The sequence below is a fragment of the Schistocerca cancellata genome, chromosome 2 (assembly GCF_023864275.1).
Source record: "Schistocerca cancellata isolate TAMUIC-IGC-003103 chromosome 2, iqSchCanc2.1, whole genome shotgun sequence".
Taxonomy (NCBI): domain Eukaryota; kingdom Metazoa; phylum Arthropoda; class Insecta; order Orthoptera; family Acrididae; genus Schistocerca; species Schistocerca cancellata.
Window position 1 is genome coordinate 729192189 of NC_064627.1, and position 21233 is coordinate 729213421.

Here is a 21233-nt window from a genome sequence, read left to right on the forward strand (position 1 = left end):
TTACTGTTAGGCCGCTTTTTGGAAAGTCATTACCCACGAGGTGCCTTCTGCTAAAATTTTTATTGGTATGGAGAAAAAATGGTTCAAATGGCTCTGAGCACTATGGGACTTAGCATTTGAGGTCATCAGTCCCCTAGACCTTAGAACTAATTAAACTGAACTAACCTAAGGACATCACACACATCCATGCCCGAGGCAGGATTCGAAGCTGCGACCGTAGCGATCACGCGGTTCCAGATTTAAGCGCCTAGAGCCGCTCGGCCACACCGGCCGGCTGGGATGGACATCCACAAAATATTTCCCTGGTGGAAGGAGGATTCTTGAACAGCGTGGGCAGTTTTTGAGTCGTTCCTGTGAGGTACTTTCTAGGAGAGATACGAATCTCGAAAGCTTTCTACAAGACACGGGAAGTCCCTACAAAGAATGGTTATTCGATTCGGACAGTAGTTCGACGTCTAGCCCAAAACTTTTACTTCTTTTTGTGTTTCTACGCCAGAAAACAGCGCACTTTAAGGCACCAAAAGTAAGACGTCCAAATTGTCAGAAGAGTCGTGACGTAAAATTTTTTCGACGCAAGTTTCCACAAGTGGGAGATCACAACACTTGACTGGGATGGCCGAATTTTCCCAGCGTTGGTGGGAGTATAGTGGCGTCAGCTTAATTTTTTTTTTGGTGGGATGCTAATAGTAACTTACTTTCCCGATGGGCAGTTGCTACTTGAGATGTAGGAAACGTCCGCAGAACAGACGCGCTCTTCACTCTTTCGACATTGCTTTCAGCATAGTCACTCAGAGTTTTGCCCTTAGCCGAGTGGCAAAGAACTTGGAAGAGCAGTTGAACGCAACGAATCATGTCTTAAAAGGAGGATAAGATCAATATCAAAAAAGCAATACAAGGATAATGGGATGTAGACGAATTAAAACCGGATGACGCTGAGGGAATTAGATTGTGAATCGAGACACTAAACGTAGTAGATGAGTTTTGCTATATGGGTAGCAAAACGACTGATGATGGCCGAAGCAGAGACGATATAAGATGTAGACTCGAAATTGCAAGGAAAGCATTTACGAAGAGAAATTTGCTATTATCGAATACAGATTTAAGTGTTAGGGAATTTTTTTCTTATGGAATTTGTTTCGAGCGTAGCCATGTATGGAGGTGAAAAGTGGACGATGAACAGTCTGGACAAGTAGAGAATTAGAAGCCTTTGAAATGTGGTGCTATAGAAGAAGATGGAGATTAGATGAGTAGATCATGTCGCTAATGAGGAGGACAAGAAATTTGTGACACAACTTGACTAAAAGAATGGATCGGTTGGTAGAACACATTCTGAGACATCAAGGGATCACCACTATTGTATTTAGCGGAAGTGTGGGGGCTAAAAATCGTAGAGGGAGACCAAGAGCTGAATACAGTAAACAGATTCAGAAGGATGTAGGTTGTAACAGTTGTTCGGAGGTGGATAGGCTCACACAGAGTAGAATAGCATGGAGAGCTGCATCAGAGAAGTCTTCGGACTGAAGATGAAAACAACAACATTCCTCTCTGTCTTCCTCTACAGTTATCAAACTCTACAGCTGCGTCTAGTACCATCAAAATTATTTTATGATGTTTTAACACCATGTCCTATCATCCTATCACTTCTCCTTGTCAGTGTTTTCCATATATTCCTTTCCTCGCCGATTCTCCAAAGAACCTCCTCATTCTTTACCACATCCGTCCACCTAATTTTCAACATTCTTCTGTAGCACCACATCTCAAATGCATCTATTTTCTCCTTTTTCCGGTTTTCCCGCCGTCCATGTTTCACTGTCATGCAGTGCTGTGCCCCAGACGTATACTACCAGAAATATCTTCCCCAAATTAACGGCTATGTTTGACGCTAATAGTCTTCTCTTGTCCAGCGATGCCCTCTTTGCCTTTGCTTGTCTGCTTTTTATGTCCTCGTTACTTCGGCCGTCATGGGTTATTTTGCTTTCAAGGCGGTAGAATACCTTAATCTCATCTACTTTGATCACCAGTTCTAGTGTTAAGTTTCTCACTACTCTCTTCCTTTGATTTACTATCAGTCCTTATTCTGTACTCTTTAGACTTCATTCCACTCAACATATCGTATAATTCTTCTTCACGTTCACTGATGACAGCAATGTCATCAGAGAATCTTATCACTGGTATTCTTTCACCCTGAGTTTTAATCCCAATCTTGAACCTTTCTTTTAATTCCGCCATTATTTCTTCGCTGTATAGATTGATTAGTACGGTTGAAATACTACATCCCAGTTTACACTCTTTTTAATCCGAGTATTTCGTTCTTGGCCTTCCAATCTTATTATTCCCTCTTAGTTATTGTACATATTGCATATCACCCGTCTTTCCTCACAGCATACCCATATTTTTCTCAATTTTTCGAACATCTTACACCATTTTACATTTTCGAACACTTTTCGCATGTCGAGAAATCTTATGAATATGTCTTGATTTTCCTTCCGTTATCAAGCGCAACGTCAGGACTGCCCCTCTGGTTCTTTTACCTTTTCCAAAAATCCAAATTGACCGTCATCTGCCATATCGACAATTTCTTTTCCATTCTTCTATATCTTATTCTTGTCAGTAACTTGGATGCATGAGCAGTTAAGATGATTGTGCAGTAGTTGTCTCACTTACCTGCCCTTGCTATCTTCTGAATTGTGTGGATGATATTTTTCCGAAAGTCTGACGGTATGTCGCCAGTCCAATAGATTCTTGAACACCATCATGATACTTGTTTGGTTACCATTTCCCCATTGATTTTTTCTAATACTGGATCCCCTATCTCTTCTACATCGACTCCTCTTTCTTTTCTATAGCGTCATACAACTCTTCCCTCTCATATAGGCCTTCAGTGTACTCTATCCACCTATCCGCTCTCTCCTCTGTATTTATCAGAGGAATTTCCATTGCTCTCTTAATGTTACCGCTCTTCTTTTAATTTCACCGAAGGTTGTTTTGACTTTTCTTTAAGCTGAGCCAGTCCTTCTGACACATTTTTCTTGCGTCCAGTTCGCCTTATCTTCCTCGTACTTCTTATTTATTTCATTCCTGAGTGATTTGTACATTGGTGTCGCCGAATTTCCCTGGACATTTTTGTACTTGCTTCTTTCGTCGATCAGGTGAAGTACACTCCTGGAAATTGAAATAAGAACACCGTGAATTCATTGTCCCAGGAAGGGGAAACTTTATTGACACATTCCTGGGGTCAGATACATCACATGATCACACTGACAGAACCACAGGCACATAGACACAGGCAACAGAGCATGCACAATGTCGGCACTAGTACAGTATATATCCACCTTTCGCAGCAATGCAGGCTGCTATTCTCCCATGGAGACGATCGTAGAGATGCTGGATGTAGTCCTGTGGAACGGCTTGCCATGCCATTTCCACCTGGCGCCTCAGTTGGACCAGCGTTCGTGCTGGACGTGCAGACGGCGTGAGACGACGCTTCATCCAGTCCCAAACATGCTCAATGGGGGACAGATCCGGAGATCTTGCTGGCCAGGGTAGTTGACTTACACCTTCTAGAGCACGTTGGGTGGCACGGGATACATGCGGACGTGCATTGTCCTGTTGGAACAGCAAGTTCCCTTGCCGGTCTAGGAATGGTAGAAGGATGGGTTCGATGACGGTTTGGATGTACCGTCCACTATTCAGTGTCCCCTCGACGATCACCAGTGGTGTACGGCCAGTGTAGGAGATCGCTCCCCACACCATGATGCCGGGTGTTGGCCCTTTGTGCCTCGGTCGTATGCAGTCCTGATTGTGGCGCTCACCTGCACGGCGCCAAACACGCATACGACCATCATTGGCACCAAGGCAGAAGCGACTCTCATCGCTGAAGACGACACGTCTCCATTCGTCCCTCCATTCACGCCTGTCGCGACACCACTGGAGGCGGGCTGCACGATGTTGGGGCGTGAGCGGAAGACGGCCTAACGGTGTGCGGGACCGTAGCCCAGCTTCATGGAGACGGTTGCGAATGGTCCTCGCCGATACCCCAAGAGCAACAGTGTCCCTAATTTGCTGGGAAGTGGCGGTGCGGTCCCCTACGGCACTGCGTAGGATCCTACAGTCTTGGCGTGCATCCGTGCGTCGCTGCGGTCCGGTCCCAGGTCGACGGGCACGTGCACCTTCCGCCGACCACTGGCGACAACATCGATGTACTGTGGAGACCTCACGCCCCACGTGTTGAGCAATGCGGCGGTACGTCCACCCGGCCTCCCGCATGCCCACTATACGCCCTCGCTCAAAGTCCGTCAACTGCACATACGGTTCACGTCCACGCTGTCGCGGCATGCTACCAGTGTTAAAGACTGCGATGGAGCTCCGTATGCCACGGCAAACTGGCTGACACTGATGGCGGCGGTGCACAAATGCTGCGCAGCTAGCGCCATTCGACGGCCAACACCGCGGTTCCTGGTGTGTCCGCTGTGCCGTGCGTGTGATCATTGCTTGTACAGCCCTCTCGCAGTGTCCGGAGCAAGTATGGTGGGTCTGACACACCGGTGTCAATGTGTTCTTTTTTCCATTTCCAGGAGTGTATTTCTTCTGTTACCCATGGTTTCTTCACAGTTACCTTCTTTTTCATTCCAGCTTCTGTGAGATCCGAATGGGGGTCTAACCCGGAATCCCACAGCGAAGGAGCCTACATTGTATGCTTAAACGGCTCTACGGGGAAGATATGTCAGCACCGATTCGACGATTTGAGGAACACACAAGAAGAAAGCAGAACAAATGTTTAGGCTCATCTTCCTGTTACGTTGTAGGGACACTGCAAAGGTTTCGAAATTTTTGGAGGTGAAGGGGATGTTTCGCTCGGCGCGCCTTGCCGTATTTAAAACCGTATGTAATCAGCAGCGTTACGAGAAGAGAATTACCAGACGCGGTGAAGATTGACGTAAATCAGCAGTAAGCTATTAAAGCTCCACTTATGTGGTACTGATACTATGCAGTGTTGTGAATGGAATAAGATTGACCATCTAACGTTCAGGACTATGGAAATCAGCGCAGAGATATCAGGTAACAGACAGAAGAAGAAGTTCGCTAGTACGCAGAACATGTCAGTAGCTTCAATTGAGGCTAATTCTCGAACTATTGTTAACCTGTCTGATACAGGTTTTGACAGAAGCTGAAACTTCTATACTTTCTGTACTAGCTAAAGGAGGCAAATTTGCTGTAACGCCTTTAAAAGTACACACAGAGGAAGTTATAGCAAATAATGAGGTGGGGATTCGTCAGCTTCTACAGCAGTCCTCTTTTGTGATTAGGGTGGAACAGCTGGAATTTTACGTACATGCAATCACCTAACAGTAATTTGTCCCAGGCACAAAGGAAGGCGCTGAGGGACATCAATGCCGATAATAACATTATTGTTCTTAGGGCACACAAGGGTAATGCCACGGTCCTGATGAAGAGTGAGGTCTGTTATGAAAAGATCTAATATTTTGAATCCCATCAATTATAAAAAAACTTCAGAAGGATCCGCTTACGAAGATTTTGAAAGTCACCAATCGATTGGTGAAAGAGTCTTCTTTCTCTTATGGCGATAAGCAGCTACTCTGCGAAACAGGAAAGTACCCACCTAGGCTCTGTGGATCATCCAAGGCGCAAAAGCCACAGCATCATTTGAGGCCCGTTATGAGTGCTAAAATGTCATCCACTTGCCATCTAGCTAGACATCTTACCTCATTGCTGCAACATTATCTTGGTGGAACTGACAGCCGGCCGTTGTGACCGAGTGGTTCTAGGCGCTTCAATCCGGAATCGCGCTGCTGCTACGGTTGCAGGTTCGAGTCCTGCCTCGGGCATGGATGTGTGTGATATCCTTAGGTTAGTTAGGTTCAAGTAGCTCGAAGCCTATGGGACTGATGACCTCAGATGTTAAGTCCCATAGTGTTTAGAGATATCTGGACCTTTTTTTTTTTTTTTTTGAACTGACAGTCCTATTGAAAATTCGGGCCATTTCACTGACACGTTAAAAGAAATGCACGTGGTCCCAGGTGACATTCTTCTTAGTTTCGATATGTCGTTATTTACCATGATACCGGTGAACGTAGTCATCTCACGCATAGCAGATATTTTTCCAGCAGTTACACAGGAGTTATTCAGACTCTGCCTCACCACAATCAATTTTCAGTGGTTTTTATGAGCAGATTAACGGGGTGGCTATGGGCAGTCCTCTTAGTTCGGCTGTCCCCGATTTGTTTATGGAGACCTTTGAGCAACAGGCGTTGCAGACTGCTAGTATAAGTCCAGCCATGTGATATCACTATGTCGATGACATTTTCGTAGTACGAACACACGGTGCAGAAGAGTCGGATGCCTTCCTGATACATATCAACAGCATCATTTGCCAATTTACTATTGAGATGGAGAATAATGGCCAACTGAATTTCTTTGAAGAGTCTGTTATCAAGCGGGGGGCGGGACGATGACACACAGGGAATATAAAAAGCCACGTACACTGACCATGACCTTCATAAAGATTGTAACCATCACTCCAGACAAAAATTAGATGTGATTAAAACCTTAGTAGGTGAAGGATACAAAATTTGTGAACAGAGTTATTTACAACACGATGTCGAACATCAACGGTCGACATTCAAGCAAGCATATCAATAGAGCACTTCGGCCTATGGAGAGAATCAGGATTAATAAGGAACAGCAACCGCCCAAAGGGAAAGTTTTCCTTTCGTTCATTAGTAAGATTACAGCTCTCTTTGTATGGCGTGGGAACTGAGACACACCAGGAAGTTAATGTTTAAATCGGCAAAATATATAAATCGTTTGGCTACACCGTGAGTATATAAAATTCATTATAGTTGTGGATTGGTTTATACTGGTACCACGAAAAGACGTGTTAACGCCCGTCTGCTTGAACACAGGAGGCACTGCCGCCTGAGACACAAGGATAAAAGGGGCAAAGCGGAACATGATTACCAAGAGGGCGATCATGAAATAGCACTCAGTGAGACGTCCGTCACATCGGAAACATCTCATTATCATTAGCGCATGTATAGAGTGGCTGTTGAGATTTGTAAACACCGTAATAATTTTAACAGAAAAGAACGAAGAGTTAAATCAGATAAAATCTGGATGTCAACGTTCCACCATAAGAATGATGATCGATTACTTTCAACTGAGAATGTTGGCATTACCAGAGACAGTTCAGTAGTGAATGTCATATGATGGACTGTGGTGCCCTCTACGCTGTCTATATATTTGGCGCTCTCTCGAGTTCTCATTCCCGTTCGGAGATGAAAAGCTAGGAGAAAGTTTTATACATAGACTACTGCCTATCAGCCCAGAAGTTTCAAATGAAGTCAGTACCGACCATGAAAACTTATACTGTATGAAAATATATTTGTTTTTTTCTGTTTATTCCCAATTTGAGACTTCATTAACGTTAATTCATTGTCCATCGTCTCTGTAATTAAGCTGCATTTCTGCTTATTCTAAACAAGAGGAAGTGTATTTATTCGAATTATTTTGTACGTAAGGATAAGAGCCATAATATTTTATACTGCTGCTTGGAAGTTTTCATTCCTTTTTTTTCTGTAATAGTTATAAAATGAAGGTCATAAGCCCGATACACTGAAAATAATTAAACCTTAAAGTATATGAAAATATAGGGCCACTTAGGTTGCGGAAAGAATAAACGAGATTGTCACAGTTTCTGAAATTTCGTGGGAATATTATCCTGTTGCTACTGCTGTTTCTCGCCTGAATGGAAAATATAGGAGCATATTTTTCGCAAACAGATTTTGACCTTTTTGTGGATGGTGAAAGATACACAAAAATAGTATTTATTCAGAAAGATTTATGTTCTTCATCGTAACTGAAAGGAACTGTAATAAAATTCACTTTTTATAACTGACTGGGTAATGCCTGGAATTTCCTCCATTTGTACTAATCGAATTAACGAGCTCGCTGAACCCCACGGAGAGTAGCAACCCTGAGGAATAACGTATTACTTCCACAATTTCCCACCGAGGGAACTGACCACGGGTGGTTTGGTTTGTCTGTCAGCACGATTTTAACGCATAGGCCGAACACACACCGCGTACTTGTAAACTGCAGAACGCGAGAAGGTTGCATTACGCTTCGATGACTCATCTAGTACTGATAGGTACCCAGTCGAAATATCGTGGAGTGTAGATAACGACGATCAGCTCAAGCCCGAAATATCTTTGAACATTCGATTCACCTTGGAATATTTTAAAATTCTCAGTGATACTATTTGTCGTGAACACATAGTGCGTGGTGGGGCGATCACACTGTTGTACAAATAATTCAAAAGCCAAGATCGCTTAAATCCGATGATGGCACCTTTAGTGTGTTGAAACCGGTTATCCAGTAAACAGTATTTAAGCGATCTTGGCTTTTGAATTATTTCTACGATAGTATTTGTGTTTGTCCCTCATATAACTTACAAAAACCTTATCTAAACCTCAACAGCTAAGCTATGAAGCCTCCTACACAAACAAACACAGAAGTGTATTTCTTATACTATGGTAAACAATATAACTGTCTTTTATCACTTCCTTTTTGCACAATGGTCTGAATATTGAGAAATTAGAAAGTAAATCACATGCTCTATTAAATTTTACGATTCTTCTTGATGTTTTCAGACTATGCCTCACATATGTTAACCGAAGTAAGGAAGAAAAATAATCAACAGGTTATATAACATTAGTGCCAGTCACAAATAAAAATCAACCATTTTTACAAGAATTATTTATTGTCAACGCAAAAACTAACAAAGCAATAATTTTTAGACAATTCACTAAAAATATTTAGAAATATAGATCATCACTGTAGTGATATTTCTTATGACAAAATATTTACAGCCCGATAGTCTGACAATAGTAATATCATAAAACTTATTTTTATTTGGCAGAGTCTCTGATGTAATGTCACAGTCAGAAATTCTCTCTGTATAATAGGTGATCAGTGTACATGGTACAGATCCTAATTGAAACATACATAATAAAGAAATTGTACATTATTTACACTTACACTAATATCACAATTGAGCCTTACGAAATAGAGGTAAGCTTTCGCATGTGTATTCTTAACACAGCTAGTGGATTCACATCACAGCCAGCTCGTCTACTCCTGAGTATTGGAGAACTTCCGACAGACAGAGAGATATTGAAACAGCAAACTCATCCACAATTCTGCCATTCTCAAACTGCATTAATATTAGTCCGACAATGAGCATGGTATACCCCAGATACGTTTCCTGTAAAGCTTTTCACCTGGAGTGAAGTAACGTGGCATAAATTTGCTTATGAATTTCGTCATGGGCAGTTACAAAGCTCTTCCGTTTATTTTTCAACAACGTGAGCTGTTCTTAACCACTGTTTTGCTGTGGCCAGTCAAAACTAAGGAGCGTGCTTGGAAGTAATACGGCATTGTTAGTCCAGTATGTAGAGGATTCGACACATTTTCATTCTTCACCATATATGTCAGTGGAATACTTTATTATATCAAGCTGAACTTTTTTTATATCAGAGAAAGCCAGTGCACCGCAACTCGTGGACTGTGGATCATTTGTACACACATAAATTCTCCCAGTGTCTTTTCAAGGTCTTCCGCAGCCTAAATATCGAAATATAAGTGTTTTAAATAGTCCGTGATCTTTGAGCTGAATTTCTCTTTTTTTATTGGCTTTGAATTCTAACCATTCACCTCTACGTTTGTCGTTTTTAGGACCCCACTTTGCCGATGGCGAGAACGACAGTCGGAATGCCTGCAACAAGATAAAAAAAATTTCCAATTAGCTCAATGAAAAATCATAATGACAGCATTGCCAAACATTTCCGTACATCATACCTTTGACAGACCACACTTCTACATACTCTAGGTGTTAGGTTAGCGTTCATTAGAGAAATGGTAATCCGAAATGTAAATAGCACGAAAATAAAATTTTATCCAACATAAGCTACAGAAAACAGTATGTCATTATGGAAGTAAATCTTTTCGGGACAGAAACAGATTTCGAACAGTTTCTGTTGTAGATTATAACAGACTGAGGACACGACACAGTAGATAATAATCCGCCTATTTACACTCCTGGAAATTGAAATAAGAACACCGTGAATTCATTGTCCCAGGAAGGGAAAACTTTATTGACACATTCCTGGGGTCAGATACATCACATGATCACACTGACAGAACCACAGGCACATAGACACAGGCAACAGAGCATGCACAATGTCGGCACTAGTACAGTGTATATCCACCTTTCGCAGCAATGCAGGCTGCTATTCTCCCATGGAGACGATCGTAGAGATGCTGGATGTAGTCCTGTGGAACGGCTTGCCATTCCATTTCCACCTGGCGCCTCAGTTGGATCAGCGTTCGTGCTGGACGTGCAGACCGCGTGAGACGACGCTTCATCCAGTCCCAAACATGCTCAATGGGGGACAGGGTAGTTGACTTATACCTTCTAGAGCACGTTGAGTGGCACGGGATACATGCGGACGTGCATTGTCCTGTTGGAACAGCAAGTTCCCTTGCCGGTCTAGGAATGGTAGAACGATGGGTTCGATGACGGTTTGGATGTACCGTGCACTATTCAGTGTCCCCTCGACGATCACCAGTGGTGTACGGACAGTGTAGGAGATCGCTCCCCGCACCATGATGCCGGGTGTTGGCCCTGTGTGCCTCGGTCGTATGCAGTCCTGATTGTGGCGCTCACCTGCACGGCGCCAAACACGCATACGACCATCATTGGCACCAAGGCAGAAGCGACTCTCATCGCTGAAGACGACACGTCTCCATTCGTCCCTCCATTCACGCCTGTCGCGACACCACTGGAGGCGGGCTGCACGATGTTGGGGCGTGTGCGGAAGACGGCCTAACGGTGTGCGGGACCGTAGCCCAGCTTCATGGAGACGGTTGCGAATGGTCCTCGCCGATACCCCAGGAGCAACAGTGTCCCTTATTTGCTGGGAAGTGGCGGTGCGGTCCCCTACGGCACTGCGTAGGATCCTACGGTCTTGGCGTGCATCCGTGCGTCGCTGCGGTCCGGTCCCAGGTCGACGGGCACGTGCACCTTCCGCCGACCACTGGCGACAACATCGATGTACTGTGGAGACCTCACGCCCCACGTGTTGAGCAATTCGGCGGTACGTCCACCCGGCCTCCCGCATGCCCACTATACGCCCTCGCTCAAAGTCCGTCAACTGCACATACGGTTCACGTCCACGCTGTCGCGGCATGCTACCAGTGTTAAAGACTGCGATGGAGCTCCGTATGCCACGGCAAACTGGCTGACACTGACGGCGGCGGTGCACCAATGCTGCGCAGCTAGCGCCATTCGACGGCCAACACCGCGGTTCCTGGTGTGTCCGCTGTGCCGTGCGTGTGATCATTGCTTGTACAGCCCTCTTGCAGTGTTCGGAGCAAGTATGGTGGGTCTGACACACCGGTGTCAATGTGTTTATTTTTCCATTTCCAGGAGTGTATAATAAAGAATCGGAAGTACTAATTATAAGTTAATTAGGTACAAAAATACTATAAAACAAAGACTACCCGAAGAAGTCTTGAAGGCCCAATGTTACCGAACGACCGACGTGTAATTCTCAGCCCTTAGGTGTCACCAGATGAGGATACAGACTGGCATGTAGACAGCACACTGCTCTCTCGGCCGTTGTCAGTTTTTGTGACCGGTGTCACTACCGCTCAGTTATGTGTTCAAAGATGTGGAGGCCAGACCCCATGCAGTATTATGCCTCTCCAGACTGTAGCAGCCTGAGCATCAATTCCAACATGTTCGAAAACGTCCGTGGGTGCACTGCGCGTTCTGATTCCTCATCACATGCAGGTACGTCCGGCATTGTTGAACAAGGTCGTTTTGGTTGTACAGGTGTCGGGAAGACATAATGTTGCATGGATGAATTGACTTCGAGATCTTTTAACACATTACCATCACCTATCAGTGTAACTGTCACAGGGATTCCATCCCCGTGTGCGTTTTTCAGGAGACTTCTGTTTTAGGAATGATAACGTCGGGCGTCAGTCACAGTTCTTTGAATAATCTGATTATTCAAAGAACTGCGACCGATGCCCGAACAACAGGGAACTGACATGCACTGAGACTAGAAAATAGTGCACTGATAATGGCTGGGCATTAGCCGAAATCTGTATTTGCCAAATAAAACCTGCAAAAACAAGGACGACTGATTGCTGCATTCTATAATTTTTAAAACGTAATTTTTTCTCCTCAGATTGTTGTGTACCAAAGGTAAAAAAGTTGTCATGAGGAAAATCGCAAGAATAAATGCAGAAATTAATTACTATGACAATATACACTCCTGGAAATGGAAAAAAGAACACATTGACACCGGTGTGTCAGACCCACCATACTTGCTCCGAACACTGCAAGAGGGCTGTACAAGCAATGATCACACGCACGGCACAGCGGACACACCAGGAACCGCGGTGTTGGCCGTCGAATGGCGCTAGCTCGCGGCATTTGTGCACCGCCGCCGTCAGTGTCAGCCAGTTTGCCGTGGCATACGGAGCTCCATCGCAGTCTTTAACACTGGTAGCATGCAGCGACAGCGTGGACGTGAACCGTATGTGCAGTTGACGGACTTTGAGCGAGGGCGTATAGTGGGCATGCGGGAGGCCGGGTGGACGTACCGCCGAATTGCTCAACACGTGGGGCGTGAGGTCTCCACAGTACATCGATGTTGTCGCCAGTGGTCGGCGGAAGGTGCACGTGCCCGTCGACCTGGGACCGGATCGCAGCGACGCACGGATGCATGCCAAGACCGTAGGATCCTACGCAGTGCCGTAGGGGACCGCACCGCCACTTCCCAGCAAATTAGGGACACTGTTGCTCCTGGGGTATCGGCGAGGACCATTCGCAACCGTCTCCATGAAGCTGGGCTACGGTCCCGCACACCGTTAGGCCGTCTTCCGCTCAATCCCCAACATCGTGCAGCCCGCCTCCAGTGGTGTCGCGACAGGCGTGAATGGAGGGACGAATGGAGACGTGTCGTCTTCAGCGATGAGAGTCGCTTCTGCCTTGGTGCCAAAGATGGTCGTATGCGTGTTTGGCGCCGTGCAGGTGAGCGCCACAATCAGGACTGCATACGACCGAGGCACACAGGGCCAACACCCGGCATCATGGTGTGGGGAGCGATCTCCTACACTGTCCGTACACCACTGGTGATCGTCGAGGGGACACTGAATAGTGCACGGTACATCCAAACCGTCATCGAACCCATCGTTCTACCATTCCTAGACCGGCAAAGGAAGTTGCTGTTCCAACAGGACAATGCACGTCCGCATGTATCCCGTGCCACCCAACGTGCTCTAGAAGGTGTAAGTCAACTACCCTGGCCAGCAAGATCTCCGGATCTGTCCCCCATTGAGCATGTTTGGGACTGGATGAAGCGTCGTCTCACGCGGTCTGCACGTCCAGCACGAACGCTGGTCCAACTGAGGCGCCAGGTGGAAATGGCATGGCAAGCCGTTCCACAGGACTACATCCAGCATCTCTACGATCGTCTCCATGGGAGAATAGCAGCCTGCATTGCTGCGAAAGGTGGATATACACTGTATTAGTGCCGACATTGTGCATGCTCTGTTGCCTGTGTCTATGTGCCTGTGGTTCTGTCAGTGTGATCATGTGATGTATCTGACCCCAGGAATGTGTCAATAAAGTTTCCCCTTCCTGGGACAATGAATTCACGGTGTTCTTATTTCAATTTCCAGGAGTGTAGTATTTGGTTCTACTCAAAGACAGCAGTTACATATTTGAAGTTACAGTTAGGTGTGGGCTAAGAAATGGAGTTGAAGCGTCAAAAATACGTATCAAACATAGCAGAAAATACACAGCCCGACAAAAGAAAGTGAAGAACTCAGAAAGGGAGGAGAAAACTAAATTAAATCCTCGCGGGTTGAGAGGATCCACGTTGTTATTGCGGTGATTACAAAATCGGGCCACATTTGCAAAGAACTTGGCAGTATGAGCCCATTTCTCAATATGACGTTGCAACCCCGTGACCTGGGTGCATGCTCAGATCCCATTGGAAAGGTTCATAAAGCTCTTGTCTTCTCTTCTGAGGCAAGTTGATCCACATCTGTCGTACCTGGTCTTTGATATCCTGGATACCGGAAATGGGACGGATTTGACGTCTGGGATGGTCTCGTACCTGCTCTGTCAGCGAAAGATCTCGGAATCTTGCTGGCCACGGGAGTACCTCAGTACCTCAACATCACGCAGCCGTTTGACAGAGCAACACGATGCGTGTGGATGAGCATTGTCGTGTTGAAAAATGACACCAGGATACCATTGCGTAAGAGGTAACATAAGGGGGCACAGGTTGTTCGTGTGGTACTGTGTTGCCGTCAAGTTCCCTCAGTCACTTTAAGACGTTATCTGAAGTCATACCCTATGGCTCCCAACGCTATGACGCCAGGAGTAACAGCTTTGACCCTCCCTAAAACTTTGGACGAATGAGACCTCTTCCTAGATCGCCGCCATACTCGGCAACGATTGTCATCGCTGTAGTGCAGAACCGGGATTAAACGCTGAACACAGTGTGATTCCATTCATCAGCAATCCATGTTTTCCGGCCACAGCCCCATTCCAAACGCAGCCGCTTGAGTTGTACTGTTAACGGCATCGGACGTTAATTCGGTAGTGTGGCTGCTGCTAATCTCCGACCAATTTTACAGGAAGTACGAGGATCACCCCAAAAGAAATGCACACTATTTTTGTAAAAATACAGTTTTCATTCTGCATGTGTGAAAGTTTTACAGTGTGTAGATACATCCTTCCCGCTTGTTTTCAAACTTAGTTCAACCTGTTCCCGCGAGTGGCGCCTTCACAGCATGTCTTCAAGATGGCTCACTCCAGACGATGTACAGAGAGTTAACGAATTGGTGACTGCTGACAGATGCATCACAGTGAACGAATTTTCACGCTACGTTGGGATAGGGGAAGGAAGTGTTTGCAGAATGCTGAAAGTGTTGGCGTTAAAAAGGGTTTGTGCCAGGTGGGTTCCCAGAATGTTGACAGTGGCTCATCAAGAAACAAGGAAAACGGTATGCAGCGAACTTTTGGAACAGTACGAGAATGGTGCAGATGAATTTCTTGGCAGAATTGTGACAGGTGATGGAACATGGATCCATTATTTTTCACCAGAGACGAAGAGGCAATCAATGGAGTGGCATCATGCAAATTCACTCAAGGAAAAAAAAAATGCGAAACCACACCTTCTGCTGGAAAAGTTATGGCTACGGTGTTTTTAGATTCCGAAGGACTCTTGCTTGTGGACATCATGCCAAGTGGAACCACCTTAAATTCTGATGAGTATGTGACGTCACTGAAGAAACTTCAAGCTCGACTGCGTCGTGTTCTACCACATCGGCATAAGCAGGATGTTTTGCTGTTCCACGACAATGCACGGCCACATGTCAGACAAAAAAAAACCATGGAAGCGATCACAAAAGTCGGATGGACAACACTGAAACACCCGCCTTACAGTCCTGACCTGGCTACATGTGACTATTATCTCTTTGGGAAAATGAAAGTCTCTCTTCGTGGAACAAGGTTTGAAGATGATGACTCCCTTGTGCACGCTGCCAAACAGTGGCTCCAACAGGTCGGTCCAGAATTTTACCGTGCGGATATACAGGCGTTGGTTCCAAGTTGGAGTAAGGCAGTTGAGAGGGATGGACATTATGTGGAGAAATGAAAATATGGTTCCTAAAGGGTGTATCTGCACACTGTAAAACTTTCAAACATGTAGAATAAAAGATGGATTAAAAAAAATAGTTTGCATTTCTTTTGGAGTGACCGTCGTCGTCGTTCGTTCATAGATGGAGGACCATATCTGAATGGTCTGCAGCGTGATTGGTGCACAATACGGAAATTCTCTCTTATAGTGGTCAAACGTTGTCGACCGGAACAATACGCCACAGGCACATGCGAATGTTCCACAAATCTGCATATAGTGTGATTCGATTGGTCGACCAGCGGTGACCCACAGCGATGCCCCTTCCTGACTCTGTCAGGTGTTGATAATGCTGTCTCACACGAACACGCGGCATCTATGGTTTCTTCACAGTGATTACGTAGATCTAACATTGTTCTCCCCTGTATCTACCCTACAACAACATGAAACACGAACAGCATTAATGGCGGCCTTTCTACACTGAAGCGCCTAACAAACTGGTATAGGAATGCGTATTCAAATACAGAGACTTGTAAACAGGTAGAATACGGCGCTGCGGACAGCAACGCCTATGTAAGACAATAACTGTCTGGCGCAATTGTTAGATCGGGTACTGCTCCTACAATGCCAGGTTATCAAGATTTGAGTTAGTTTGAAACTGGTACTACAGTCGGAACATCTCCGAGGAAGCGATTAAGTGGGGATTTTCCTACACGACCTCTTCAAGAATGTACCGTGAATATCAGGAATCCGGTAAAATATCAAATCTCTGACATCGCTGCGGCAGGCAAAGGATCCTGCAAGAACGGGCCCAACGACGACTGAAGAGATCCGTTCAAAGTGACAGTAGTGCAACCCTTCCGCAAATTACTGCAAACTTTCAGTGTCGGGCCATCAACAAGTGTCAGCGTGTAAACCATTCAACGAAACATCATCGATATGGGCTTTCGGAGCCGAAGGCAAAGGATCCTGCAAGAACGGGCCCAACGACGACTGAAGAGATCCGTTCAAAGTGACAGAAGTGCAACCCTTCCGCAAATTACTGCAAACTTTCAGTGTTGGGGCATCAACAAGTGTCAGCGTGTGAACCATTCAACGAAACATCATCGATATGGGCTTTCGGAGCCAAAGGCCCACTTATGTAACCTTGATGACTGCATGACACAAACCTTTACGCCTCGCCTGGGCCCATCAACACCGACATTGGACTGTTGATGACTGCAAACATGTCTAGCCCGACGAGTCTCGTTTCCAATTGTATCGAGCGGTTGGACGTGTACAGGTATGAACGCAACCTCCTGCCGTGGACCCGGCATATCAGCAGGGGACTGTTCAAGCTGGTGTACGCTCTGCAACGGTGAGGGGCGTGTGCAGTTGAAGTGATACGGGACCCCTGATACGACTAGATACAGCTCTGACAGGTGACACGTACGTAAGCATCCTGTCTGGTCACCTACATCCGTTCATGTCCATTGTGCATTCTGACGGACTTGGGCTATTCCAACAGGGCAATGCGATGCCCCACACATCCATATTTGCTACAGAGTGGCTCCAGGAACACTCATCTGACTTTAAACACTTCCGATGGCTACCAGACTCCACAGACATGAACATTGAGTACATCTGGGATGCCTTGCAACGTGCTGTTCAGAAGATATCTCCACCCCCTTGTACTCTTACGGATTTATAGACAGCCCTGCATGATTCATGGTGTCAGTTCCCTCCCTTCAGATATTATTAGAGTCCATGCCACGTCGTGTTGCTGCACTTCTGCGTCCTCTTGGACGCCCTACCGATATTACGCAGGTGTACCAGTTTCTTTGGCTCTTCAGTGTATCTGTCACAGAGAACTGAATCTCCGTTCATTTACATAACCTCCCACAGTGTGTACGCGTACGAAGTTAAATTAACACCCGACCCTGTCTTCTCCGGGTGCTTCACTTTTTTTGTCAGGCAGCGTAGTTCAAAAAGAGCTTTTAATTCAGAACATGATCATTTAATTGCAAATAAAGTAAAAATGAGTTACAATGGCTGTGACTAACAACTGATATACGAAGTAAATTATCAGGCTACTTTCTAGATTCGAAACTATGTTTTAGTAGCTCCAGCTAGTAGAGTATGTAACAATATGTGCGTTCCAATATATTGGCACCCGCTGCTCGATAATCTTACTACAAGCGACACCGGTTGCATAAACTTTAATGCTGGGTGGAGAAGAAAAGGGCTGCAATAGGAGTCTAAGGAACTTAACTGGCTTACCGGTCAATAGTTGCGCCATAGTTTGGACAAGATGTGTACGTGTCGAGCGCCTTACTAAGATAACAAGCCTTGTAGCTGAGGTCGTTTTTGTGTACAGTGATGGTCGAATCAGATGTATCCGATTCAAATCTAGATAGCATTTTGGCCAAAGCGACAGAGAAGTGCATAAAATTCGTGGTCGCCACGTTCTCTCCAACGTCCTGGGTTATGGACATAATCAACAAAATTACCTACACGAAACAGTTGCAGAAGTACACCTGCTATCTCCTCATAATTTTTTTTTATTTTCTGTAGCATCTCTGCCTATATTCAAAATACGATGAGATGTAGATAATATTTCAGTTCTGCAGAATTGTATTGAGTATTAAGCTGATCCCAGCGCAAGTCGATTTACTTTATTGTTCGGACGAAATTTGTTGATATCCTTACTGAGCCAAGTCTCGTGCAATCATAAACGCATATGCAAGGGTTTCTGTACACTTCTGCTGACATTAGCAGATAATGTTCAAAGATTTAAAGTATTTGTTATGAAAGTTGTAAACGTAGATAATGTAACAACTTATCTATTTAGCCTATGGTGGATAGTGTGATAGAAAATTTGCCCTTACTCTCGACCTAAATCTCAACATCAGATGCCACCAAAGACAATAAATACCAATATAGTAGGCTTGCATTGTATGATTTCTATAACACTTACAGTGTGATTACACCACTGTGAACTGAATAATTTTGTTCAGTTTGAAAGTATGTAATATAAATTAAAGAAACAATGTAATGAATGTAAAGATTTACCTCTTTCCAAGTGCGACCAGATCTGTTCTTCGCAAGAATATATAGTATCCACAACGGACACTGCAGAACAGAAAATCCAAACACAGTCCAGGCCGCCACTGCAAACAAAAAAGTAATTTAGTTTGTCTGGAAAAGCGCTACAACGTGAACTGAAGGTTTTACTTAAGCAATAGAGGAAGTTGTGTGAGAAGAAATAAAACCTGGAGAAAACAATCTCATAGTAATTGCACATTCTAGAGTATTTAAAGATTTTAGGAAGTAGCCAGAAATCTATATAATTTCACATGGTGCCTCTGCGTAAGTTTTGGTATCTTCTAACAAGATATGCGGTGTAGCTGTCAGCTGCTACAATGCCTAGCTCTGAGTGGGGCCACGCAGTGATTAAGGCAATTGGTGGACTCGCCTTTGGGAGGACAGGCTTTCAGATACAAGTCTGACCATCTAGATTTACGTTTTCCATGGTCTCCCAGGTCATTTAAGTTACATACCTGGGTGTCTCGTTTGAAAACGAAACGGCCGATTTTCTTCGCCATTCCCCATCTTTCCCTAACCCTGGCATGTGCGCCGTCTTTCCTGATCTTTCCGTCTGAAGGACTTTAAACCAAAGTTTTAGTTCTTTTTTTCTAAACCCAGTGAGAAGAGATTCGCGAAACATCTGAAGAAGTCACTTTGTACGACCGCACATAAATTATAATACCAAAATGTTTGGTAAGTGAACCTTACACAAACGTGTATAGGTTCGTGAGTATGCAGTGCAAACTGTTCAGCATTGGTTGCTGAATTTATTAAGGAAATGAATCAGTTTGCGTACATTGTGAACATTTTGTTAATAATATAGTCTAAACTGCCATTAAAATTTTCTTTCACTTATTACGCCGTTTCGACTATTGGCATCATCAGATATCAAAAAGCTTAGAAACTGCAGAAGTAGAGTCGATGTCAGTATTGAAACCTACGCCAAATCGCCTCGAGGAGGCTAGGAATTGTTTTTAATACCGACTAATACCGACACTGAATCTGGTTCTGTAACTTAAAAGCTGTTTGATTTCTTATGGTTGCAGTAGCCGAAACGGTGTTACAAAGAAGCAACATTCTGATAGTGATTTAGGCGTTTTTTTCCCCATAAAAAATCTGTTGCTAAAGCTACACAATTTTTAGGATGATAACAGTCATTTCAGACTAGGTGCTTTATGTCAAGCAGCGTCTTTTTATATCAGTGATGAAGGAAACATGCAAGAAACGCTTATTCGGTGTTCAGAATTCTTCAGTTGTTTGAGTATACTAAGACAGTGCACGGTCCGTTTAGTTGGAGGACGTCTGCGTCTGTCTTGACTTGATTCTTCCTGGGCGATGGGTCAGTTACCTGTGGTCCTAGAACGTGGTGCCACACGCTCTTCACATAAGCCCATTACATATTTTTCTTTGGTGCTGTCTGTAGAAATTGTAGATCCAGTACTGGAAAAATATTTCCAATCATTGTTACAATCTATCACGAAATGTCCAACACATATCTTTCAACTGAATACCTGCTAAATGTACTGACACCAAGGCTGTAGACGACGAGGAAGATTTATGCACCTTCTTCATTTTCGTTAAACATACTTAAATATACAACATTTTTAGGCTGGTTTCATCTCTCTGTCGTGATTTGGACAAATATAAATAAATTTTATCATCAGATTAAAGTTTTATGAACGCTACGTTTTATGAGGATGTCTATACATTATGACAGCGAAGAGGAGAAATCATCATCCTTTTGCTTATGTACAAGTTTTCAGTGTCAATGGAGATGGGAACGATATTTATGGGCAAGGACGCAGCAAATCTGTCTTGCACATACTGTTGTGTAAAACACGCCTTTATCGGAATACTTTATTACCAGTCACTTCACAAATAGGCCTACATACTGTTACGCATACGTTTTATAGTGTCCGTGTAGCACATATGTTATTTGATAATCTCAAACACTGGGTATTTTAACTAATTCGTATCCGTATCTTTTTGGTCGTTCTATACTTGCAAACTTTGATAATCATACACACATTTTTATGCGTTTTTTTTTCATTTTTCTCTTGTAGTTTGTATCATTTGTCATATGAATACTATAATTCACACTAAAAGTACTTATTTATTATTTTGTATGTTGTTAACGACCTGTTAACGGATTTTAGAGTATGATTTTAGCTATCTGTATGTGTCATTGATATTTCATTCCAACCACCCGAGATATAGTACCATACGATCATATATCCAATCAGAGTTTAAACAACAACTTCTCCTTTTTTCCACGAAGTAATTTTTTTATGTATTATACATAATTTTCTGAGATATTTTTACCTTCCATACAGCAATTACCATCGGTCCGCTTCGTTCTTTGTGATTAAAACTGCTTTAGTTCAAAATGGTTCAAATGACTCAGAGCACTATGGGACTTAACTTCTA

The 21233-nt window shown here is 44.3% G+C and overlaps 1 protein-coding gene across 3 annotated transcripts in view; it reads right to left on the reverse strand.

Annotated features, from left to right (window-relative positions):
• Positions 1-8797: 8797 nt before the first annotated feature.
• The window catches only part of LOC126162529 (sodium-dependent nutrient amino acid transporter 1-like), a 222386-nt gene continuing 209950 nt past the window's right edge, over positions 8798-21233 (reverse strand). For all 3 annotated transcript variants that reach the window (XM_049919100.1, XM_049919102.1, XM_049919101.1), the window contains 2 exons: positions 18792-18889; positions 8798-9793 (listed from right to left, as the gene is read on the reverse strand). In XM_049919100.1, the coding sequence (XP_049775057.1) occupies positions 9626-9793; positions 18792-18889 (266 nt within the window). In that variant the 3' untranslated portion in view covers positions 8798-9625. The remainder of the gene's footprint in view (positions 9794-18791; positions 18890-21233) is intronic.